This window comes from Pleurodeles waltl, chromosome 9, assembly GCF_031143425.1.
Source record: "Pleurodeles waltl isolate 20211129_DDA chromosome 9, aPleWal1.hap1.20221129, whole genome shotgun sequence".
In the NCBI taxonomy this organism is placed as follows: Eukaryota; Metazoa; Chordata; class Amphibia; order Caudata; family Salamandridae; genus Pleurodeles; species Pleurodeles waltl.
In genome coordinates, this window is record NC_090448.1 from 385,667,502 (window position 1) to 385,694,819 (window position 27,318).

The window sequence follows — 27,318 nt, forward strand, 5'->3', positions numbered from 1 at the left end:
CCATGCATGATGTGCTGCTCCAGTCCAGTTTTTTTTCCTTTGAATTCAGGAACTTGTAATCCTGTTTTATAATGGAATAAGCAAAACAACAAGTCACAGAATTCAAAGAAAAAAAACTGGACTGGAGCAGCACATCACGCATGGATCTGGAAAATTTGGCAGGGCTGGTCAGATGTACAATTTATAGTGGATGGACTTCCTCTAGTGTTTCATCGTTTCTACCCAAAGTGGAAAGAGAATCAAGGGAAGAAGGCTTATTAGACGATTAAGTACAAATGTCTTCACTGATAGTGACAATCTTATCACAACAGAACTTAGAAAGTGTCTCACGTAATTTAGCAGAGGCCGAAATGTCATTTTGCCTTGCAGTAGAACTTTGAACCTCCCTAATTAAACACAAAAGTTATTTTGGTAGATTATAGGTGTCCTGCAAACTGAATGAAAAATAAACTTTCTCCAATTTCTTTAATTTAGAATAACTTTCTTTTACTTTGGAGAAGTATACCATCTTGTAATCCGATGAATAGTCTCTACAGCAGCACCTTCGGGAACTGGCAGAGACTGTCCTCCTTGGCCTGAATAGCCCCTTTGATCTTATTTAAACTAATAAAAGCTTGCATGCAAGGTAATCAATCTAGTTTCAATATTAAATTTCATCTTAATTACAATTGATAATTTAATTTATATTTATGTTGTATTATAATCCATAATTTATGCATTTATTCATTTTTAATTATATTTTAATTTGATTTATAATCATAATGTTTAATAATTTACAATAATAAACGTAGACTGGAACAGAAAAGCACAACAGTGTCAAATCAAAATACGAACGGGAAAATCTTTTTAGCATAGTATGGATTCTTGATTTGCCACTACAGGCTTTTTATGTGTGAATTCACAGCATCAATGGCCGATATGAATTAAAAGTGGTGGGATGGGAAAAGCACAGTTGGGGAGAGCTGTGGGAGCACAAGAGAGGGGCACGGGGGTTAATAAAAAAGAAACACTTAGCTGGTGCTGCCGCCCACCTCGCTCTCCTCTATTTCCTGGTCCCAGTACCAAAAAGTCCCTGTTCAATCTCAGCACTGGGAGTGGCCCGAGCAGGCTGGTTTGTTGCTCGATCAGGCACAGAGATTTTGTGCTGTTTCTCAAACTCAGCTGACAAATACAGCTGGGTTGGAGAAACATAACTACGCATGTCTGTTTGGCCAGCCTAGAATGGCGAGCCAAACAGATATGCGTAGTTAAGGGCCCTCTCCACTCCCTCCTCCTACCTCCCCCTCCCATGGCCCAGCCCCGCCTCCCCCTGAACAGACTGTCTCAGCCAGCAGCAGAAAAAAAAAACAATAGTGAAATATCAATTTATTTTTCTGCTTCTGGCTCTGACCCAGCAGGACGAGGCTCCTCCGCCATTACGGAGGAGCCGCTGATTCACAGATGTGTAAAAAAAGAATTTCTCCAAAAATAAAATGAAAAAGTAAAGTGGGGAGGCCCTACAATTACAGTTGTGGTGATGGAGGCATACATTTAGAATCATTTTGAGTTAGGAAAGACAGGAGAAATGCTAAAGCTCAGATTATGAGTTGCATGGTACTAGCAGAGTGCAGTCCAGTCTGCATGTGATATTTACATTACTGTACGGTAACACTATGCCAGTATCAAGCTATTATTAATTAAACCCCAAGGGATTTCGAATAACCATATCAGACCAGATTTCCCGGTCCCTCCATACTAACAATCTGAAATTCACAATTCCATGGGGTTTGACATGCCCTTTTATCACCTGCTTCTAGCAGGTGATAAATGTATGCTGCAACCTCTGTGTGAGGTTGGTGAGGAGGGAGGTGGTGCAGGAAGAGAAGGGGTTGCCAAATTCATTACGGGTGAGCCTTGTGAGCCTTTGCCAAAAGCAAAGAGGAAAGAGAACTGGCTCCTGCAGTCAAATGTTAATGCAATTTTTCCACATGGAATAACTACATGGTGAAATCAGGTTCAGTGTTCCAACACCTGGGAAAACTGGGGTCCTCATTTACAAGCCCCTTGCGCCGCTGCTGCATCATTTTTGACGCAGCGGAGGTGCTAGCAGCGCACTAGAGTGCTCCATATTTTTAAACTGACGCATCAGGCCAATTGTGTCCCTTTGTAAAGCCCTACGTTACATTATACGTGCGCCAGGTATAATGTATGCTGGGAAGGTGTTCCCATGGAAAATGCCACGTAGAACTGACACAGTGAAATTGACAACTTTTCACTTCATCACTCTATGACTTCACTGCATCAAAATGTTACCGCATGCTCAGACCAGGGGTACAATTGATGCAGGGATTTTTCCAATGGAACTCTCCTCGCATTGCTGCAGTTACGTCAATTTTACGACGCAACTTCAGCAATGCATCACTTTAGCACCAACAGATGCTTTAGAATTTCTGATGCATCTGTGAAAACATGCATCATGGAGCTCTGTATTGTAAATACAGCACATTCATGGAGTCATTATGGGATGTGCAGCAGGTACAAGAAATCTGACATATCGATGATGATGCATCAGTTTCTTGTAAATGAGGCCCTGGGTGTGGGAACTCTGACTGACTCAGAATCTAGCAAAGCAGTATTCCATATGGAAATACCTCTCTGCTTGACTCTTAATCAAGACCTAAATTGGCAGTTCTACCACCCCATCAAACTCACAATTCTCCCACGTAATTTAGAAACCCTCTGCTGGCACCCTATTCCCCACAGTGGGGGCACCTTCAGATAGTCAGAAGGCCTGTCCAACGGTAGGTCTTTTGGACGTCCTTTTTTCCGAGCATGACTGATATCACAGGCACACCTAAAGCAGTAAAAAAGTTATTGATGAAGCACACTAGAAATGTGGGAACAAAAATAAAAAGCTCTATTCACATGCTCACAAATAATGAAAATGAGATTTTAAAAATTCAGAGATTACAAAAGCTTCCCAATTATAGCTGAGAACTACCTGAAGAATTCTTCTGCCTCTGGCATAAAGCACTTAAAACATCAGCAGGCTCACACTTTGGAAATATATGAGCAGATTTACAAAGAATTCAAGCAACGCTGCACAGCAGACAAGTTGTTGGACTGCATTGTATGATAGGTAGAAATCAGAACAGTGCCACATCTACTAAAATATGGCACTGTTTTTCACCCCAACGCTGGTACATTTTAGGATACATTGCAGCAAGATGTGTGTGTGAAGTGAAGCATAGTTTTTGTACTAGTAGGGGACACTTTCAGTACAAAACGTTAAGCTTTGAAATTGTTTAACACTATAATAATTGTGTGTGTGTTCTGTACAGTACAGCACATCCACACGGTAAGCAAAGAAAACTTGTTTCTAACTTCTATGGAGGTACACTTTTTGGTGCAAATCTCTTTTTGAAGTGCAAGGTCCTCAGACTTTTTATGAGTTCTGTCCAGAATTAGGGGGAAAAATTGACTGTAATTATCTTGAAAATCTAAAGTGGCTTTGACCTCCTAATCAAGGGTCCTGTCCAAAAGTATGGTAGGAAGAGGAGTACTTGGTGACTCAGCAACACATTTCACATATTAACTGTGGTGTATGTGGAACTGAGACCCTCTATCAATGATACTTAATGAGGTAGGCAAGGGTTTCAGGTATCATGAAGGTTTAGTATGAGTAGATATGGCCTGAGTACAGACCATGCAATTGGCTACATGCTGGTTTGCCCTGCCACTTAATTTTAGAGACCTAAAATCCTTTTCACTAATTCTAATGTTTTCTTGTGAGCCAGGGTGTCCCACTAAAGAAGAAGCAGCTCACCATTTCAGAGCTATGTGTGTAAGAAATAGGAGATTATGCCTATTTTGCGAATGTCAGGTTTTTGTTGTAGCTAGACAATAGAATCAAATTTTTCTTGTATTCGACGAAGTTGCACTAGGAAGTAATCCAAGACAAAGACGTCCTAGGTGACAAGATAGAATGAGACATCTGAGTGTGACAATCATCCTAGCACTGCCTTGACATGGCCTCAGCCTATGCGTGCCTGTTAGTAGGTGTTTAAGTGATCAAGTAATTGAAGTTTGAAAAGATGAGATTCCACCAATGACAGGTATTAGCACAGACTTTAATTATGAAATGTTTTTATGGCACGCTCGAATTGAGAGGACCAAATAATGTTATCAGTTACAAAAGAATTCTTGTATAGTGAGTGATTCCAAATCAGAGACCGTATACTTACGTTCTGTGGCCAGCAAGGTCCTGCAGTAGTAGGCAACCAGATGTAAAGCTTCAGTAGAGGTAGGCTACTGAAAATATAATAGTTGAAGCATCTATTCAAAAAGAAAAAGGTAACTGGAAGATAGGATGTTTCAGAATGTGGGCACAGGTGAATGCTTCTTATTTTAGAGTTTGAAATGCCACTTCTTGATCTATACCCCAGATCAAGGACTCCTTGATTTTGTGTGAGTTTTGTAAGAGGACTAACAGTGGTATAAAAGTCGAGTATAACTTGTAGCTAAAAGTTGGAAAAACCTGGGAATTTTCTGATGGCTTTTACATTGCTTGGTTAAGGCCTTTCTAAAACTCCCTGGACTTCAGTCTTGTTGTTACCAATCCCACTGGTAGAAATTTGAAAATGCAGGAATGAAACCTGGGAGACTTAAAAGACACTTTTTTCTGACTTAACTTATAAAGACTGCAGCTATTCCCACACATGAGGATGTCACCAAGGTATATAGTAAGAAATTTATCTAGCAAATCTCTGAAAGTATTAGTCACAATCTGATGAAACACAGGTAGAGCATTACATAGCCCAATTGTCATTACAAAATGGTTGAAGTGACCATACCGAGTGTTAAAGGCTGTCTTCTATTCATCACCTTCTTTGATCTGAAAAAAGGCTGTAAGCTACCCTTATATTAAGCTTAGTAAGTACATTGAGGCCCTCATTATGTCTCAAGACCGCCAGACTCACAGTGGCAGTCGGACCGCCGCTGTCTCGGTCGGACCACTACATTATGACCGTGGCGGAGCTGCCATGGTCGGACTGCCGACACTGCCAGGTTGCTGGCAGCCTGGCGATCCGGCAGCGCTGCAAGCAGCACTGCCCTCTAGATTACGAGTCCCCATACCATCAGCCTTTTCATGGTGGTTCCACCGCCATGGAAAGGCTGGTGGAATGGAGGTGTAGGGGGGACCTTGATGGCCCCTGCACTTGGCATGGGCAGTGCAGGAGCCCCCATGCACAGCCCTGTCACACATTCCACCGAATTACAGGCAGTGGAATACGCGACGGGTGCTGCTGCACCCACCACACAGCCACATTGCCGCTGGCTCCATTATGAGCCAGCTGCAGAGTTAAGGCCCTGTTCACCGCAGGGCTGGTGGGCAGAAACGCTGGCCCTGCGGTGAACTCCAAATAGGGCCGGCAGTGTTTGGACCGCACAGGTGGTCTCTCAGCGGTATGAGGCCGCCTGCCAAACTAATAATGAGGGTCTTACTGTCTTTATGTGGTCCTACAAAAGTGATAAAGGAGAAAAAGGAGATGAGTTTCACATTATAATTGTGTTGAATTCTTGATGATCAATGAAGAGATGGCATTCCCATGAGGCTTAGGAGCAAAAAAGGATGAAACACCTGTGGGCTAAATGTAATAGCAGATAAAGCCTTTGCTAAGCTTTCTTGTAGGTATTGCCAAAGAACTTCATCTGTTTTCATGCTAAGGGAATACATTTTTATGGTATATTATGAAATATGGGACACAATTTCACCCTAGAGCGCAATCTTCTTAGATGCAGTTGTGGTTGGTGACCCACATGCCTGTCAAGGTGAAATTGCAAATTTGGCTTAGCAGGAGCACTGCCAATGTTTGGCAGTGCTCTCACTCTATCAAACTCTAATTGACCTCCTTAAAATTAAGAGGATTTAGAAGGTACTCTCTGTGGCTTTTAGGTCTATGCACAGCTCTCCGGTCAAAGTGTGTATGACATTGAGATACAAGGGGGAGCTCAGTGACTGATTGGAGGGCCCTAAGATAGTATTATTCAGACACTGCCACTGAATATATGGACATCATTTGGAAGTTAATTGAAACTGCTAATTATTCAGGAATTTCCTGAAAAGGATGTAGTTTCTATGGCTTGGCTTCAGTGCATTCCACAGTCGAGGGCTGGATCCCCAAGGTACTGCCTGGCCAGCTTTAGGGCACTGCAACCAATACCATCGCTCTGGATACCCAGATCAATGGGGTGCCATCTGCATGACAGGCTGAGCCAAGATAAGAACACCATGCAGAGATCTTTATGTACAATGCATTTTTCAGGGGATAAATTGTCAACATTATAACTCAGGTGGGTAATGCACTTTAAGCAGTTCTGCTAAGTTTCCCAGGTCCATGCGTTATGTGCTGGTCCAGTCCACGTTTTTTTCTTTCAATTCAAGGACTTGTAGTCTTCAGTATTCCATAACAAAATAACAATACAAGTTCCAGAATTCAGTAAAAAAAAAAACTGGACTTGATGAGCCCTTTACGCATAGAACTGGGAAACTTAGCAGCTATGTTACGGGAGAGATCTATGATTTGTTTAGTCACACTTTTGACTCATGGTACAGTAGCATAGAGGGGTAATGTTTCTGCTTCATGACATAAAGTGTGACATGCAGACCACAGACCCTTAGTGGGTTGTTGCTTTTGTCACAGGGATCCTTTTGCAACTTGAAGTTCATAAGTAACCATCAACAATCCTTCTAATATCGCACATTTAGCTATGAACTGGCATCAAGTGCTGCATGCAAATTGAAAGGCATAGGTGTACAGTCTTATTGTTTTCCCCTCCTTCTTTCATCATTCTAAGATTGCTATTAAGGATTCTTTTGGGTAGCAATAAAAGGAAATCCTGAATTACATTGGCCAGTAGCTCTCAAATAACACATCATAGCACAACGAGCTACTTTACACCAAGGAGGCATACCAGGGCTGGTATATGGGCATTCCCAAGCAGTCCCCCATGATTTTGTCACCAATGTCTCCATGAGGTGGACGTAAAACTGGAGAAAAGATGTATTTTCTCCAAATCTTTCCAGCGTCACATAGTGCACTGCACTGTATAGTACACATACAAAAAGGTAAAGTGTTAAACTTTCTCTAAGCAAAGAAGTATATGCTGGAAGGCTGCCCTTCCAGTATAAAACCTAACCTTGACATCACTTAAGTACCATTGCACTTTGGTGCAAGAATGTGTGCATTGGCACAAGGCAGCCTAACATACGGCAGCACAAAAGGAGAGAGCCGCAGTACCATATTTTAGTAGATATAGAACTACTGTGCTCTCTCGTTTTTAAACAATGTAGCACCTCAGCTTTGGCTACTGCACATCGTAAAAACCTAGCTTATCTCCCCCGCCTTTTCTCTAGACCAAGCACTCTTAACATATAGGCCCATATTTATATTTTTTAGTGCTGCATTTGCGTCATTTTTTTACGCAAAAGCGGCGCAAATTTACAAAATATAATTGCATTTTGTAAGTTTGCGCCGCTTTTGCGTCATAAAATGACGCAAATGCGGTGCTAAAAAAGTATAAATATGGGCCATAATACCTACCATTATGAATGACATGTAACCTCTACAACTTGTAGTCCCTCTTTATCTTAAGTTTCATTTTTTATACATTGAGTTACACACTTGTCTCTGTTTAATATGTTTGTGAAGTAAACCACTCTGACAGTTAACTTTGGAATGAGTAGTGCTATAAAGTAAATAAATGTGAGAGAGGGGCTAGGAGATATGAGGGCCCCATTGGAGGGTGGAAGTGAGGGAATCCATTAAGAAGGCAGTCATGGGGGTGGGGAATGCCAACAAAGATTGTTGCACTGGGCACCACCAATGATAAAGCTGTCTCTGCCTGGAGGTTTGATCTAGTTTACAGCTTATAAGGAAATCGTGGAAACCATCCTGGGGCAAAATGTTTTATTGGCCTGAAATTGGATGCTGCTTTCAGGTACCTTGTGCCTGTCCCCGAACAGGCATTGTGTGTGGTACAGAGAACTCTGCACCTAGCTTACGCATGTGCTGGAGGTCACTGGAGCTCTTGTAAATCACGTTACAAAGGATGCAATATATCACTTAATTTAAACTAATCAATTAAAAAAAAAAAGATATTTTAAATGTTCGTGATAGAGGCAATTGTAGGTCTTGCAATCTGAAAATAAGCATGCATTGCATTTTATCATGAAAAGGTTTAGGACGATGCACAATAGCAGCCTTAATTTGCATTTCAGCAACAGGATCAAGTGAGTAGAAGTGGTTGTGTAACATTAAAAAAAAAACAGAAATATTCTAATGAGGCGGTACAACTTGTGCTCATTGAACTCATTATGGCAGCCTGATAAAGTACTGGTTTAGAACTGTTCAGATTTGGCTAACAGTATCTTTAGATTTGGAAGCCGAATGCATTCGGTATCTTTTTACATTAAAACGCCCTGCTGAAGTCTGTAGCCTCTTTTGTCGTTAGTTTTTAAGAACTGGATTTGCTGCATTCACGATATTGACATTTGTGTTTCTCTCCATAGCCGTTGACCTGCTGTACTGGCGTGACATAAAGCAGACTGGCATCGTGTTTGGAAGCGTCCTCTTAATGCTCTTTTCCTTGACCCAGTTCAGCGTTGTCAGCGTCATTGCATACCTGGCCCTCGCCGCCCTCTCTGCCACCATCAGCTTCAGGATCTACAAGTCAGTGCTCCAGGCAGTGCAGAAGACCGATGAGGGGCATCCATTTAAGTGAGTACTTCTTTTTCTTGTGCCACGTGCACTTTGCATCATCTGATAATAACTTATGACTGATTGTTTTGTGCTCTCTACTCAATTATGCATTATTTGGTGTATTCGCAGCTTTTTTATCTTTGCCTTGGACAGGGTCCCAACTAGGCATGTGCAATGGCACTCCAACAAAGTGTTAGCAAACAGAAGTAGAGCACACGTTTTGGGCTTATATACATTTCGGGGTGGCTGCCAATACATGCATCCCCTTGTTTATTACTGTTTTTCATACAGTTGTATCGATAGAAACTCAAACTTGATCAAATGCAAGGATATGTCACAGCTTCCATTTGTTACATTGCATGTACACTTTTCCAGAATCCTCTTAATTTGCTGTATTAGCCTTTCTCAAGGACCCGTCCATTCCCCGTATCCAATATGTTTGCAAAATGTATTCCTTTCCATGTATTATCCTTTAATGTGGTTTCGTGCATTCGACTTTCTGATGTCTAATACATGCCCTGCATTATGCTGTCTTAAAGTTCCACTCATTACCTGTATTAGACATTCCTATAGTCATGTGCATTCACTGCTTAACATTTATTCAACACTCAACCATTCCCTTTAAGCCTTTCAAATGAGGGTATCTATTCTCTGAAATACTCTTTGCTAAAGCTCCCCCCATTCACTACATTAGCTTCTTTCTCACAGAATAAAACTTCTAATAGCCTCTGGAAAATGACACAATGATTTATTCTCCATAAAGGCAGTACTATTTTTTTAGGACGGCCTCCACTCATTATTAGAGCTTCCAAGGGTACAAAACCACCCTCTTTCCAATGCACTTTGCTGTTGTCCGTATGGCTTGATATGTTCAGTATGTTGCAATTGGTTTTGTAATGCAACCCCAGTAATTCCTTTAGCTTACATGGCACTAGACAAGAAAAATGTAGCAGTCTATTCACCACTTGGTAGGGCATGGTCCATGGCTCTCAAGAGTACATCTTTCACATGAATTTGTTAAGGAAATTCCTAAATGCCTAAATGGATTGAAAAGTTCATTGTTTGCCACAGATGTTTTCTGAATTTTTAGATCTGCCTAATTTTGATAATGGTGGTACTAATGGTGTCCTTGTTTAAAGGCAGATTTTTTTCCCTGACTGTCTTCTACCATCAACAAAGCATGGTAAACCATTTTCATTTTTTACAGCATTGAACCTGAAAGTCTACTTTCTTAGCACACTCCCCACCGTAATTTGCTTATTTCAGATGAGCTGATTAACTACATGTTTTACTTTTACTACAAAACGATAATAAACTATGTTTATTATCGTTTTGTAGTAAAAGGGACAGGGCATTGGGGATGACAGCCATGGAGAGGAGTGCACAGAGCATTCCCCTCACTGCGCATGTATGTTTTGCAGGCCGTCTTGGGCCGGCCAAACACACATGCGCACTGTGCTCTCTCCAGCCCGGTATTGTGTTTCCAGGCTGGAGAGAGTAGGCACAGGCTCTTAGTCTGCCTGGGGGCACCCTGGCTAGGCGCTCCCAGCCAATCCTAACGCTGCTCTGAGCAGCATCAGGATTGGTCGCAGGGCACGCTGGAAGCCTGTGCCTGGAGGAGAAAAGCGGCGTGGTGGTGGCAGCGACGGTGAGTGAAGGTAAGTGTATTTTAAAAAATTAAATTAATTCCCCCTTCACCCCCGTACGTGATGCCCCACCTCTTCAAAACCCTTACGAGTCACTCCTGCTCTCAACCATATGTATGAGGCCACCCAAAGCCACTTTGCGTGGCTCTGTATGGTCTCTTAGATATGGAGTAAGACAAAGCAGTATAAGTCACTGCCTTGCTTTACTCTGCGCCAGGGAGGCATTCCATGGGCGCTGCAGTGGGTTTTCCCAAGGAGCACCGGTGGATTTTCACGGTGCCCCAGATTTACAAAATCCTTTAAACCTGGAGCAGCGCCAAAATCTTATACCTCCTCAGAGCAGGCATATCAAGGAGAAATATTTGTTGTTGTTAATTCTTTCCATGTGTGCTGCATTCTGCAACAGAGATAAAAAGACAAAAATGCCTCTCTATTGTTTTTGTGCTGGAAGGTGTCCCTTACTGCACAAAAACACTCCTGCATGCAACGCAGGCACTCTTTCACCATGGCTCAAGGGTGCCTTCTTTGGCACTAGGCAGGTGGAAAGGACAGGAATGCACTGTATTTCATAAATAGTGTGCATTCCTGCCTCATCACACACTGCTTAATTTGTAAATAAAAACATGGCGGTGCCCTAAGCTCTCCCTTGAAACATGCGGCTGCTGCAATTAAATGTGTGAGCACAGAATACTGAGGCAGCGAAATCCTCTTTAATCAATTCACAGTCTCTCCCAGCAGCTTCAGCTCACTCTAGCTGCTTTCTGCCTTTGTGACACGTTTCCGTTTTTGTCTTCCTCCGTCTTTCCCATATGTTTCTTTTGCTCACAGCAAACACCTAATGCAGAAAAATAAGTGCCGGCCCTCCAAAGCAAGCGACGGTACCCCCCACGCAAACCACTGGCTCAAATTAAGTGCTGCTGTCACATTGGCGTAGGGTAGCACTGCAAGAACACTTGGGGCGCTGCCCTACGCCAATTCCCCATTAATATGGGGCTTAATATCCAATAGCTTCATGGTGAGTTAGAAATTATCCTCTGAGGTGATCCAAAATGTAATTAAAACCGTCTCAAAGCAGTTGCTGAAAGGGCCTGGCCCAACCAGTTAGTGTTTAGAGGGAACTGACAGACATCCCTCTTTCTGTGCATTGGTTACAACACGTCTTACAGGCAGTAAAAACTGTCAAGCCAAGATTAAAAAAGATCGGGATCACAGTACACAGCTGAGGAGGGAGGAGGGAGCAAGTGAAAGCCATGTCGCAAGCTAAAGACACTTGAAGAAATATCACTTACCCTTTGCAACTTTTCTAAGGATGAACTGGGGGGGAATAAGGATGTCGGTTTATTTGGCACAAGGCATGGTACTTCCAAATTTGGTGTTAATGTAGGCGACTTAGAATAGAGGGCTAATGTCATTGCTACCGTTCTGGTTTTATTTGTATTATATTTGAACTTCAGTTTTTCCCAGCTATGACATTTTTACATAAAAGCTTAAACATTTTGCTCGTCTGTGCTGCTAACATTGAGCCTCCCCAAGAGTTGTATGATTGACAAGAAATCTAATGCATTTCACGCTACTTACATTGCTAGTGGCGGGAGTGAAGCATTGCTTATACAAATCTGCCAAAGGTTGTCCATGTAGTCTAATTTATTTAAATTAGAAATGAAGGTGTCACATCTTATAGCAGCCGTGAAACGTAGCTTATAGATGTCATTTTCTCTCTTGGTCTCAGAGACAATGATATAGATCCATCACCCCAGGGGCCCATGTGCCAGAAAATGTTAATGGTGGGCACACTATGCGAGACAATGTTCATGCTCAGACTCTCCTCCAGCGAGCATCCTGCAGTGACAACAGCCCACATTTGCTAATTGTACTACAGCATCATACATACTCCACCCATGATGTGCATAAACTCGGAGAAAAGAAAGCCTGTAGGTTTGAATAAATCACCTTAAAGTTAACACACAATGACACACAATCTCCTCCATCAGCTGGTAAATTTAGTACCTGAACCGACCTTTAACAATAAAGGTACCCTAGGTCTTGAATCAGGATACCGTTGCCATGGCTCTCCTTCACACATAGCAACTACAAGAAAGAGCATGTATGAGTCCTTTCATGCAGCACAGCATCAGCTCAACAGGAAGGTATTTTTGTTCCAAGACGAACGTCTACCTGAGCCTGTTCCCTTTTAATAATCATGCACACATTGTTATCCGTGGTTCTGAATGCCAAATGGAGACTGTTCTTTTCCACAGCTTCGAATAAAATGTAAACAACATCTGCCATTCTATCTACAATATCTGTGGACTGTGTAGTCCACCACATTCTACGCAAATAACCTTTTAAATATATTCCTAGAGTATGGGATATGCCCTCATATATATCTGCACCCACCTGTGGTGTCTAACACCTCATACTGCATGGCAAACTGTTCTTCAGACTTTGGTGACATAGATCAGATTATAGGTCTCACATGACCAGATCACTGTCCTGAAGTATTCAGTATACAATAGGGGGCTTATTTACAAGGCTGTTACGCTGCCGCAGCGTCATCTTTTTGACGCTGTGACAGCGCATAACCAACTCCGGATCTACAAATGGAAGCTAGAGGCCTCTAGTGTCACATTTCACCCCTGGGCGCCAGCTACCACTAATGATATGCAAAGTAGGTGTTCCTAGACAAAAAGGCACGCAGGACTGACTCATTGAAATTTTCAACATTTCACTGCATCATTCCGCAACTTCACTGCGTCAAAATGGTAATGCCTGCTCAGAGCAGGCACTAAACGGATGTTGGGCTTTTTCCTACAGGAGCTTTCTTCGCATTGCTAGAGTAGAGTCATTTGTTTGACGCTAGTACAGCAATGGGTCAGTTTAGCACCTCAGATACATCAAAATTTCTGATGCATCCATAGAAACATGGTAAATAGAGCTAATCCATTGTGTCATTAGGGAATTATTAGACAGAGCAAGAAATCTGATGCATTGGAGCCGAAGCATCAGTTTCTTGTAAATGAGGCCCTATGTTCTGTAATCTTTCTTCTTGTGATTAGATGTCAGTGCACACAAATTGCTAACTAGTCAAAACCACCAAAATCCAAGATCTCCCCCACAGGGGACCATTGGAAGCAGAGAAGCTATACTTGGTGGGTGGCCTTACAGCCACCAAACACTCAGAGGCCTTGGGCCATTTGTAGTCGGGAAAGACACCAAGTCCCATTGGATTTTTGGAGTTCTTCAAACTTTATGCTAATAAACTCATAGACTCATAAAAGGACATTTTGTGAGAGACAAGAGATTGTTACCTGCACCCTGCGAACAGCTGAATTAGTAGGGATGCCAAAGCATGGGCGCCCATGGGAGCTCTGCTATTTCTAATGCCCCATTTCCTTCCTGAATATGGAGGTCAACATTACAGCAAAAACTGTGGCAGAGCAAGTTTGCAAAGTGATCCCCTCAATAGGCAGGCAGGGCGAATTCAGTTTTATGCCCCAACAAGCAACAAGGCACAACATACGATGGTTGCATAATGCTCCGGTTGACAGACTAGATGATCCTGCAGTGGTGTTGCTGACAGACAACAAGAAGACATTCTACCGGGTGTGGTGGAATTATCTATTCACCCTTCTTCTGCAGCTTAATTGTGGGCCACAGTATATTGCATACATAAGGACTTGCCGGATAGGATCAGAGTGGGCCAAGAAACACCTGTTGACGGCCCTCCTCTTCATGTTCGCCATTGAGCCACTGGCGGAGTGGCTCCACATCCAGGACCAAGTGAGGGGGTTTAAATGGGAAGATGCCATCTCAGATAGGGTAGCCCTTTATGCTCCTTATTGTCTTCACAGAACCAGAGTGGTCGGGCCCGCATGCACTTTAGATACTCCAGGTTTTAGGAGAAACTACTGGTTTAAATATTATTAAGTCTAAGTCATTGTTTTTTCTGGCCAGCACATACCCTTAGTATCTGTGGTAGGCTTGTGAGTTCTAAGTGGTCATTCCATGTTTTTATTGCTTCAGGGTATACCTTTTTTTTGCAGTTAATTAATATACCGCAAACTTGACCCAAAGGAATTGGAATGCTTTACACGAGCTTTACATGAGCACCAGTTGCATTACATAAGGACACATTCATATTTTTGTAGGAAAGGGTGACTAAGTTATTTGCCTTGAATCACAAGATGGACCAACGCCGAGACTCAAACTTGGTTCCCGAGTTCTAAAGTTGGCAGCTCTGGCCATTGCACCATGTCCTCTCCTCATTGCTCCCTACACTGCTGTGGCAGGGGAGAGGAATATTCAACCATTGATCGATAATTTGGCAGTGGAAGTTTGCTTCCTTTGCCATTCTTGGGCAGGTCTGCGATTTTTACAATGGCACTGCCAAGATTTTTGTATAAGTTGCAAACTTATACATGTAGTTTGCATTACCACATTTGGGGGCATATTTAAGAAAAGTGGTGCTGCACACAGTGCAGCGCCACTTTGCTTGCACCCCTTAGCACCCCCCAACACCACCATTTGTGCGCTGTATTTAAAATACGGTGCACCATGGCGGTAGTTAGGGGACTAACGTAAAGATTTCTGACACTAGTCCAGTGCTTTGCATGGTTGGCGTAACAAGTGTTGACGCTAATCCTGCAAGCACCCAGAGGCCCACTGTAAGCAATGCCAGTCTCCTTTTAATGCCTGCTCTGAGCAGGCATTAAAAGTGCTGAAAAAAATGGCGCAAGGAAATCTTTTAGATTTTCTTGCTCCATTTGTTTGGGCCCCACTAACGGGGGAACTCCCTCTTTGCATTCATTATGTCTGGCGCAGGCATAATGTAGTGCAAAGGGTTACAAAGTGGCGCAATACATGCATTGCACCACTTTGTAAATCTGGCACAGTGTTTTTGGCCTTCTAACACCACATTAGCGTAAAAAAATGATGCTAATGTGGCGTTGAAATGGCACTAGCGGCTCTTAAATATGCTCCTTGTTTTTTAATAGAATACATTCCACTCTACAGATCTTTCTCTGGTACTGGGACTAGCATTATCAAAATGATTTTAGTCCAGTCCCAGGGTGAGATTGCAGCAGCTGATATTCAATTCTACTATAGAGCCTCCCATCTGTTAATTGTAAATGAATGGTGGTAAAACACTGAAAGTGATCCTTGGTACACAACAGAAAAATGGGTGCTAAGTGGAACATCCAAACAACACCTACTGTTTGGTGGGTGCTTGAGTATATCCTTCATGGACTGCAGCTACTCATTTGGTAATACAATTTGGAGAGATACCCTAAAGATGTTGGGATGGACGACTAATCAAATAGACACAGTTATGGGTAGTGATGACACTCAAACAAGAGTTAGAAGGGTTCCAGAAATGGGTCATTATTGGGAATATCACCCTGGGTGATGTGATGGTTAGGCCAGTAGTCAGGTCGTATCATGACCTCCACACTGAATACGACCTGCATCATAGCCAGTTTTTCTGCTACCTACAACTGCGTTATGTAATTCTGCCGGACATCTTTGGATTGGGTGACCTCCCACATTCAATCACCTTGAAGCAAAGGTACTCCTGTGGGAAATGAGGGACCAGAAAGGGACACAAGTATACTGCTACCTGAGAAACAATCTGGACTCATTTGGTTTACTGTACTTGGCTTTGAAGTGAAATTTGGGACCCCTAAAGGACAAGGTGTGGGAAGAGGCAAGGGTGCCCCCAAGACAATCGACTTTAACAACTAGGCTTCACCTTTTCAATGAAAATATCTGCATAGGGTAAATCTCACGATGTGGAGATTGTGGAAGATAGGCAGAGTGGCCTTCTATCCTGCCTCAGATGAAGACCTCTTGCATACGATATGGCACAGCAGTGTGCTTGGCTGTCAGTGGTGCTCTCTTGCTTGGGTCTATGTTGGGATGGATACTGCAGCCTGACCCAAAGTTGATTATCCTACATATAAAAATAGACATACACACCAATTGATATAACCTGGCTCTGCTTTGGATTGGGCTTGTGATTGGTGGTTAAAAAGGATACAGCCAGCCACTGGAATAGACTCCCCACCCCCGTTTTGGCATTGAGAATAGGGCTAGATCGTTGTGGGAGCATTAGGTTGTCCACAGAAGTATGCACTATATCCGAGAAGCCTTGGGAAGATACTGTGAGGTGAATACTGGCCCAATAAGCTCACTAAAGGAAACACTGGATGATGAAATACGTGGATTCAAATCTTGAGAGGTGGAGCTCCTTGAGTTGGAGGACCTGGGTTACTGAAATGGACAAACATATGTTTGGCACAGACTGCTGGCGGGATATCTTTTTTTTATCCCTTCCATCTGTTCACTTTTATCTGTAATAAAGTGATATCTCTAAAATCAATAAAAATGTGTTAAAAAAAACTCCAGTATACTGCACCACACGTTCTAAACGTAAGTGTCTGTCTAATATATTTTGTATTCCAAGTACAGGGGCATTTTACTACTCATTCCACAGACTTACTCTGCTGCATTTTTGTTGGGTACTTATAGCCTCTGTGTGAAAAACAAAACAAAACAAAACTTTGCTTTAATTAGAGATTTTTGTCACATTCGTTTTATTGGATGAGATGTTAAGGCATGCCTCCAATTGAAGGTGCTATACAATTAAAACAGAATTCCTCTTTTACCTCGCAGTTCCACCCAAGGTTACTTGAATGTCAACTAAGTCTCCTTTAGCTCATTATTATCTGTCTGGTATCCCAAGGTAACTAAAAATAAATATTAATTTTAGGCAATGGAGCTAGAATATTGGGTGTTGGTTTTTAAGTGGCCGAGTAGAAGAATGAGAAAAGCCAAAAAGTCTTACAATTTAGATAGATTTTAACTTTCCACCTCCAACTAATAGCCAGCATTCTCCGTGACTGTCATACAATTAGCCTAAAAGCTCCTACATTTATACCTCATATGTCCAGATCAGTCTGCAAATCATGTCAGTTGGTCAGAGCAATAGCGAGCAGGAGGATGGCATGAAAACAGCCCTGCCTTGTACCCCACTCTACCAAGAAAATGGTTGTGATGTGCCTTGTGCTGCACTGATCCATAATGAGATCTGTGTGGTAAAGAAGTCAAGTTCTTTCAAAAGATGTAATACCAAATAACCCTAAATAAGGTATCATTGTGTTTATAGATAGCAATGCTGACTTGTCTCTTCATGAGAAGATCATATGAAACATATGCATGACACAGTGTTGTTGGTCTGAAAAGGCCCTGCTATGGCAGCTCCAGTCCTTCCAAAAGATCTTGACATTGTTGCCTCAATTTTGTGATTCATAGTCATCTCTATCAACGATATGTGCAGTGCCATCCTCACTCTTAGACTGAAAATTTCTGTGGGTGTGAAGTTCCATGAATTTGTCCCATCTCCGCACTTCTGACATTTCCTTATTTGATGAAGTCTGCCTGCCCTTGTATAGGTGCTGACGTTGCTTGTTTCTACCTCTTATGGAGACATGTCAGTCTTAGTGCCCAGTCTGCATGTTTTTGGACTATGTGAGTCCTGCTATTTTAATAATGTTCTTGCTTTTGGATAAGTTTGTTATCAATTATCGTGGCTGTATCTTCCTGATATCGTCTGCACAATTAATTAAGGATTGTTGTGTTCTGAGGGCCTCGGAGGAACATAGATGATCTTGATTAATAATACTTGCTATGTACCTGCCTTGCATATGGTAATTTCTTAAGCTGTCAAAGCCTCTTCTTCCAATAAGTAAGCACCAATCAGTTCAAAAACTGTGTCTCCTCATTACTCTTTGATGGCTGTGCCTTCTGCTTTTGTCCAAGGTAGTTGACTGTGTTGGCATTACCTATGTAGTATAATGGCCACCACAAATTGACTCAGTGATGACCTGTTATGCTCAAGAAAGCAATCAAGTAGATCCCAATCAAAACATTCTTCCCCTAACGCATTGGCTCTTTCCTCGGCTGTCGGAAAGTGTAGGTGTTAGACTTATGCCTCTCTCTGTGCATCCCTGCATTCCGCTAACCTCTGTCCTCGCTAGGCCTGGCTGTCTTCTTTGACTCTCCACTTCTCTGCTTGGCTTGGACAGGTAATATTTAAATTAGCCACTGACACCCTGTTGCAGGAATTTTTCGCTCACAGTTACATCCCTCATCTGGGCTTCTGACCTCTGCTTTGGCCTTGTTCCTCCAAGGTCCTCCAAGTTGCACCAAATACTGTCTCATCAATCTGTCTTGTTCACCACTGTCCTGCCACTTCCATACCCAAGGCAAAGGGTTTGATATTGTTTCAACTTTTATCCTAGCCACACCACTACACATGACTATGTTTAGACAGGTCTGAAGAGGCTATGAGCTCATAAAACTGATAATTAATGGTGCCAAATTCTTGAATCATCAGGTTTCAGTTGCCTAAAACCTGACACAGCATGGCCCCCGTGTGTGGGTATAATTTAAAGCAAGATCATGTGCTTCCACATTTTGCTAGTATTCCAGTGATCTGTTTTGCTTTAGGCCAGGGTACTTCCACTCTTGAGATTCCGAAGAATGAGCCATGTGTATCTTTCCCAGAAGAGTGTTAAGTGTAGCGTTTGTGTAGAGATGCAAATAATAGTTTTCTAGCGAAGCTTGTCTTAACAATCATTCATTCTGGAGACAACTCATTTTGAAGCCAGCCTATAATACTGCACATGGGTTACCCTATTCCACTTTTCTTCTGATTAGAAGGGCAAAATTCAAGCAATGATTGACAAGAATACATTGTGACACCAGCATTCTGAGGGAAGAATGGAACATAAAACGTTAACTATAAGGAAAATCTTGTTGGAATCACCCTAACTGCAATTTTAGGAAAAGCAAGAGTGGCTCCATTTTAGGGAGATTCCCATTGAATACCATCAGGCATGAAATCCCATAAGGTAGGATTAGAGGTGCATTGTTATAACACCACATTAGAAGGTTGTTAAGAGCCCAGATCCCTGTGCACAAAAACATTTTCTTGGAGCCGCACTGCCTGTTTAGCTGCAACTGAGATAAACATCCATGACCTTTTGGATCTTTCTTATCAGTTGCCACTCTCTGCAATGTTGGTCCCCTAATTTTGATCTCTTCTGTTTGGTTAACTTCCACATGTAATTTATGGCCCAGATTTACCCAGTTCCAGTCAATAAGTTAAATGTTTGAAGGACGGCTCCATCAAAAATGACGACCACAAGTCCAACTTCTAACAAGTATTTGTTTTTTCAAAAAGAAAATCCCATAGCCCTATTTTGGTTTTGACAAACAAATATCAGTGACAGCCCCCCACACACCGTGGGAGCTTTTACCCATGGTGTGGGGGTCATTTAAACTTTTTTACTATCCCTTATTGTCACGTTTTTCATGGCAGTAAGGAAGAATAAAAACTGCCATTAGGTGTTTTCGCCCATGGTGTGGGGTTTACTTAAACATTTTTACTGCCCCTTATGTCCATGCTTTCTATGGCGGTAAGGGAGAGTAAAAAGTGTCCATTTGACCGCCCACTGTAAATAGGGCGAGCGGCTGAATGGCCAAATCTCCAAAGGCCTTACTCCATCTGGCCGTCAGAGGTTTTTTGTCAGTAATGGAGAAGGAGTAGTCTCCATCACTTACATACTGAAGGTTCTCCCGACTGTAAATCAAACAGGCAGACCTTCAGTCACAGGGGGAGTAAACTCTAAATCATCCCCTTGGTTCTTCCAGAGTTAAGGCTACGCCTGTTGGAAACATGTAACATGGTGTCAAATTGAGGTCTCTGGGCTGCTTTTGACTACAGCCTTCTTAACTCTGAAACTTGACAATGACAATCTTTCAAAGATGTCACCTTGTCACCTCTGTACTACTAGGAATAGTAATATTCTAGCAAAGAGTTAGATGACAAAAAATCAAGGTGACATGCCTCAAGGAGGAAGGTGCCTAAAGAGGAAAAAGAGAAAAAGTGTCAGAAAATAACTTTCAAAACACAATATAACACTCTAAACATACCACCTACACAAAACATTAAAAAGGAAACAAATCCAAGTGAAACAAGCTAATGCAGCACGAGGGAGAGAATAGCTTACCAAGTCCACTGCAGTCAACGTACTTGCCTTAAATTGTGGTGTCCCAATTGGCTCTTTCAAAGATGCCACTGAAGAGCATGTCTCCATTTTGCTTTGAGCTAACACATGGTAATGTAATAATTAAATCATCTTGTTTTGAGTGTGCTCTGTGATATGATTCTGGCTGTATATGGTCTGATGTGCAATGGTCTAGAATTTCAAAGAATCCCTTGACCTTTTCTAATATTCGGATCTGTGTTACTAACTCTGTGAGGCCAGTTCATGTGCCCATGATCTCAAGGTTCCCTGATGAGCTGCTCATCTACCTGCAGTTGGAAAGTGTTAGCAAAGTGCTGCAGGCAGAGTACATGTCTCTTCTTACTGTATAAAGGCTGCAAGGGTCTAGTAGCATTGGTGATACAGCTGGGGTATCACCTGTCTTATATTTTTAGGCATGAGTAGTCTGTGGCTTGGCTGAATCACACCTCATCCCCCACACACCTAATAAAGGCCTGGAGGGAGGGGGTTGCTAACATTTGGATTGGCCATTAAATGGTGTTGCAAGGCCACTACCTTGCCTTTTGGAGAAGTGAGCCTTGCCTGTACTTATGTTGGATGAGCCATTTAAGAGCTCGATTATAAGCAAACATAGTGTCTCAAAGGAAAATGTTTAGGTTTGAATGATTTGTGGCTCTTTCGTGACGTCTTTATGAAACTGCGATTGTTCCCTAGTATGGGCCTTCCATTCTTAAACGTTTGTATAATGTATATAGAGTGAGGAATTGTATTTGTTTTTTTGGAGCCAGTTGAGTGTTTGCATTGTTGTGCTTTCCGTTTCTTCTCTAAATAATGGTATTGTAGACCAGTCTCATAGAAACAATGACCTTACAAAAAGTCGGAATTCACTAGAAGGAGTACATTCTTCAGCAAATTCAATTGAAACTTCTCTCTCATAACCAGCAATGATGCCCTGGATGTCAAGGAGAACTCAGAATCAGAGTAGCTACGTTTTTGGACTCATCCAATGACTTGCAGTGACAGAAACCAGCTGTGGAGAATGCTGTAGATGTTGTTGCTGATTGGTGTAAGCACCAATGTATTTGAACTTTTCAGACACATGCTACTAAACTTCATTGAATGGCAAAGGCAGCCTTGGCACTCAGAGAGTTTTTCAGTGGCTCCTAGACCTGTCTCTAATTCTGAATAAATTTGTCTATAATCTCCGTACTTTTAGAATTGTATGTTGTGAAATTTAAAAATATTCTGTTGTGAATGTTTTCACAGCTAACAGCAGTGGAGCAAGAGGTATCAAGAGCGATTTCCCCACAGAAGCCTCTAGAGGTTAGCTCTTCTAGACCCAATTTGGAATTCAATGCTTGGATTTATAAAAAAAAATGATTTTACCTATATTTATTTGGCCACCAGGACAGCCGAGCTTAAGGATTGTATGTGATTTGATAGAAAAAAAAGTTCATGGAACACCGTTACTGAGAAACCATGTCACCTAAACAGTTTAATGGAATTTTCAGAATGAATGTCATTTACCATTTCATAGAAACCAATTCATACAATGTCTTTTTGTTCAAAATTGACTGTGCCATGCTTAGTTTGTAGGTGTAAATGCAATAGTTGCAGGTCTTACTTTCAGAAAAGTGTGTCTGAGGTATTTATTTGAGTGTTTTACTTCGGGGGACATTATTTCCAATTCATATCTTTTACTTTTTGAAACAATTACTTTGCATGCTTTTAATTCGTTTATCCTTTATTACCCCTAAACACCATCCATCCCTTACCCCTCGATACCATCAATCCCTTCCCCCTGAAATCCCTCGCCACACCTAAACTACACCCATTCCTGAGCTATAAAAGCCCTTTCTACCCCTAAACTTCACCCAACCCAGAAACGTAAACCCCCATTACATCTAAACTGCACCCATCCCTGAACCCTAAAAGTGCTTTCTACCCTTTCACTCCACTCATTTCTGAACCTTACAACCCCTTGTACCACTAAACTCCACCCATTCCTGAACCCTAAAAACCTATTTCTACACCTAAACCCCACAAATCCATGTCCCCTTGAAACTCCTCACCGCACTGAAACGCTAAATGTCCCTGAACTCTTTAAAAAAATCTTCACCATCCTTAAGCACCAATCACCCATGCCCCTCTGAAAGCTCTTTACCACCTCTAAACTCCACCTAACCCTGAACCCTAAAAACTCTATCTTCTATCCATCACTGAATCCTAGAGCCTCTCAATAACCCTACAATTCACCCTTCCTTGAACCCTAAAAACACCTCACACCCCTAAACTCACTTATCTGGGAACCCTAAAAACCCCTCAGCTTTCCTAAACTCCACCCATCCCTAAACCCTACAAAAACACTTTATGTGCATGAACTCTATCCATTCCTGAACCCTAAAAACTCATCATCACCTCTAAACATTAGTCATCCCTGGCCTGAACCCAAAAAACATTCACTAGTCCTAAACTCCACCAAAGACTAATGTAATTTTGGATTGTCCTAAACATTGTCTTTCCTTTAAATGCTTCCTTTCATTTTTAATTTATATGTATTTCCTAAACATTGTCTTCCCTTAAAACTGGCTTTTCATGATTTAGTTCCCCCCAGTGTGATTTCTCAATTTCAGTTTTTCAATTAATTCACATACACCACAGTACAAGATGTTGCTCTTGCTTCCGCCTTCCTGCAACGGACACCATTCATTCCAGAAGAACCATTAGGTGGCTCTGGAATGTAGAGCATGGAATGTAGGCAGAGAAAAGCAGGCTACCATATTTACACTATATAACCCCACACAACTGTTGATTGGTACAGCAATATGAACCGCAGAAAGAATTCACCATGAGAAATGATTTATTCAGCAACAAACTCACTTCATTCATCAGCGTAGCAATCTCGCATGAAGCAAGGGAATCTAAATCCATGTTTCATTCCAGAAAATGCACAAAGGAATGACATTGGGAGACTCTAAAATATCATCATAAAAAATATGAACACCTAAAAATGTTTGTGACAAGGGGAACAGAAACAAAGAACAACCATATAAATACCCAGTATAAATTTAATATACTTTAATACCCCAATATGGTCCATATATTTTTGCCCTTTTACTGTGACCCCTTAGTGACACATTGGCCCCATCTTACTAACAATTTTCTCCAGATCTCCATTACTTTTGTTAAGCAGACCCAGTGCAAAGTGGTGTAGTGGTATTTACTTTCACATGCTAAGCAGAATTTGCATTGGAAAAATTCACAAAAGTAGTGCTATGCGCTACTTTGCACTACTTTGCAATGGGAGTGTTTCGTGGGAGGTACATCAGCGTTCCCATGCAACCATCCATAGGTTTTGACACATCCCCGACCTACTAACATTGGTAAACAGGGATTTGCACCAAAAACGTATGCCTTCTTGAGGCAGATATAACTGAGGGCCACATTTACAAACTCTCCACATTATTCAAATTTTGCTTGTGTGTTGCACTGTGCAGCACACATCTGAAGTGGGAAGAGTATTAAAGCATAGCTTTTGTACTAGAAGAGTCTTCTTCCAGTATAGACTATGCTTTAGTAGGGTTTCCAGTGCAATGGGCTTTCTAGTACAAAAGCTATACTTGATAGAATTAATACACCCTAGCACCATGGTGCAAGAGTGTGTTCATTGGCACATAGTACCTTGAAGTGGGCCAGTGCAGGGAGAGGAGAAAACAGCACAATTTCTTTGTAGATATTGTGCCGTCCTACTCTCCTACTTTCACACAACGCACTAAGGGGGTCATTCTGACCCCTGGAGGGAACCGCCGAATGACCGCGGCGGCCGTTCTGGCTTTCCCGCTGGGCCGGCGGGCGACCGCCAGAAGGCCGCCCGCCGGCCCAGCGGGAAACCCCCCTCAACAATGAAGCCGGCTCCGAATGGAGCCGGCGGAGTTGTAGGGGTGCAACGACACCCGTTCCCACCATCCTGTTCCTGGCGGTAAAAACCGCCAGGAACAGGATGGCGGGAAGGAGGTCGGAATCCCCATGGCGGCGCTGCAAGCAGCGCCGCCATGGAGGATTCCCTGGGCCAGGGGTAAACCGGCAGGAAACCGCCGGTTGCCCTTTTCTGACCGCGGCTTTACCGCCGCGGTCAGAATGGCCCAGGAAGCACCGCCAGCCTGTTGGCGGTGCTTCCGCGGTCCCCGGCCCTGGCGGTCATGGACCGCCAGGGTCGGAATGACCCCCTAAGTCTGTTCCACTGTTTCTTAAGAGAGTCTGACAGGTTACATAGGATTTAGTTTGGTGAATATTTGACACCCGATACTCAAAAGCGGTACACTTGGATTTCCAACAGTATACATTCCAACACTCCGTCCCACATCCGAGGCTTAAACCTCATTGTTGTGCTCCTGATTAATATCGTGGGCCTCAGCACTCTCATATTTGTTTAGTTACCTGTAGGAACAGTACACAGATTAATGATAGGTTCAGGTAGCCCGAACTGCTTTTCAATTTGAGGGAATTTGGAAGATGGTTACGTTGTGTTGAAAAGGAGACCTTCCAGCATAATGTGTCTACTAGATAATGACCTGAATCAGAACGTGGCACAGGAATATTTGCGGTAAATAAGACTTTTTGTCATAGGATAGTATTGTGGCAGCTGAGGGTGTTTGTGATGGTTTATTAAAGATTGGAGGAGCTTGTCAGTGGATTGATTTAAACAGCACTGTTAAGAACTTGTAGAAAGTTCTGTGCTACACCGTGTGCCTGCTGCCTGTAAGGAGGATGTGGCAGAAGATCACTGTAGATTCAAGACATTCACAAGTTGCAAAGTTTAAGACTCTCTAGGAGGAGGCAGGGATATTGTGGGAATAATTTGAGGAGGCCATTGCAGTTGTGCACTGTGTCTAGTATCAAAGGGCTTCAAGTACATTACACCACATACCTAATACAAAAGGAGCACAAATGAGGAAATGAAAATGTGCAGGATGTGCTGATTGTCAGACAACTATTGAAGTGTTAAAAAATAACAAAGAGGTGGCCCAAGTACTGGGTGTTGTTCAGAAACATACATTGGTGGCCCAATTGGACCTAACACTAGCCTGTTGTTAATGTGAAGTGCCACCCACTGCCAGAGCATTATCAGGAAGAATCTCAGCTAATATTGCTTAGGTTCCATTTAAACTACCATAATGCCTCAAACTGAGCTACCATGGTGCATGATCCAGTGTCAACTAACACAAGTCCATTGTCATTGCCAAGCCTCAAGTAATACCATTGCATTGTTTTAATGTTGAAATCATTGGCTCTTACAATTCAGAGATCAGAGATTTGAAGCTAGATAGAAATGGAGAAATCACTTGAAATTATTGTAGAAAATGTACAACAATACAACATCATCAGTGGATATTATATTGTGTTTTAATTAAACTGTTTGACATTTGTTATCTATTTTGATTGTCAGTTTTACGATGTGCTTCTTGTGACTTTTGCCATTTTTATGGTTTAGTAATTAACCAAAGTGTATTAATAAACAATACTGTTGTCCAATCTGAAGTAATTAGATTGGATCACTATAGTTCATTTAGCGCGCTTGTTTCACAGGTAGCACCACAGCACTGTAATTGTCCATTGTATGCTTTTTTCTTTCCAAATGTTTTTTGGATTACTTGAGCTACATAATAGGATCAACAATACCACACACATCTCAGCAAAAGGAGTATCCTTGTATAAACCTTTAGGACGTGCAATATGTAGCTCAATAAATCTTGATAAAACGTTTTGACATTGTAGTGGGGGAAAGGTATAAAACTGGAAGAATGTAAAGAAAGAAGATAGGTAGCAATAGATTAAATTGACTGGGAGCATAAGTGGATAAATAAATAACAGAGAAGACAATTACACCTAGATAATATATCTGAGAGGGAATAACAGTTTACCAGAATCTCAAATAAGACAGTCAAGGGGTTTTCATTTTTTGTGGTATGCATCCAAATTTTACTACAAGCTCTTCGCAGCGTCTGTGTTTCTATTGAACGTCTACTAAATATTCCATGGCATTTTCAAATGTGACATACCCATCATGTGTGAAGGGGAACAGAAGAGGTGTTTTACAGATGTGCATTACTGACTCCACAGCAATCAAAATTTTCAGATCTAACAATCACATGTCAGTTTCACACAATTCTAGGTGCATGAGATCAAGATCAGCAAATGCACCCAAACAGCCTCAAGCCAGTTTTAGAGTCAAGCAGATACCCAATATACAGTTTATGTCATCCATGAAATTCGATCAATAGTTTGGAAACACTTCCGTTCAATCAATTTATGAAGTAGAGTGACCTGAGGATTTCTACAATGCAAGCATGTATAAATCTATCAAATCATCATCCAGAGGCATTTGTTAATAAGAAAGAATCTAGATTGAGTGAACCTACTCGACTATTTTTGCTTTGGATACAGGTTGAAAAACCTCTTGCTAAGTGTGATCCAAGATTCTCTAATCTGTCCTTATCCCAAGTCTACCTCCCATTCCTTCCTTATTTGGAACTCTATTCATATACTTTGTTTCCCCAAATGTTTGTAAATGTGAAAGGGTAGTTTTGATCTTGATATTGTTTTCTTTAGTTTCAGGAATGCATAACATTCAGTATTAGATTGCCCCATCCTTTGTTGTAGTTGTGCAAAAAATGAGGGTTGGCCCTCTAGCATTTGGTTTTTCATCTGAATTATCCAGCAGTAGCTGCCACTAGAGGGAGCCAGGGTGCTGCCAATCTCATTTTTAAGTTATGTGGAAGGTAATTTCAAGAGCAATTACCATCCACATAAGTTATGTTTTTTAATTACACAATGGCTTTAAGCCCGTAAGGTGCTCCTTGA

The 27,318-nt window shown here is 42.0% G+C and overlaps 1 protein-coding gene across 2 annotated transcripts in view; it reads left to right on the plus strand.

Moving 5' to 3' along the window:
* Nucleotides 1-27,318, plus strand: part of RTN1 (reticulon 1) — a 587,255-nt gene that overhangs the window by 545,147 nt on the left and 14,790 nt on the right. For both annotated transcript variants that reach the window (XM_069207015.1, XM_069207016.1), the window contains one exon: nt 8,552-8,759. In XM_069207015.1, the coding sequence (XP_069063116.1) occupies nt 8,552-8,759 (208 nt within the window). The remainder of the gene's footprint in view (nt 1-8,551; nt 8,760-27,318) is intronic.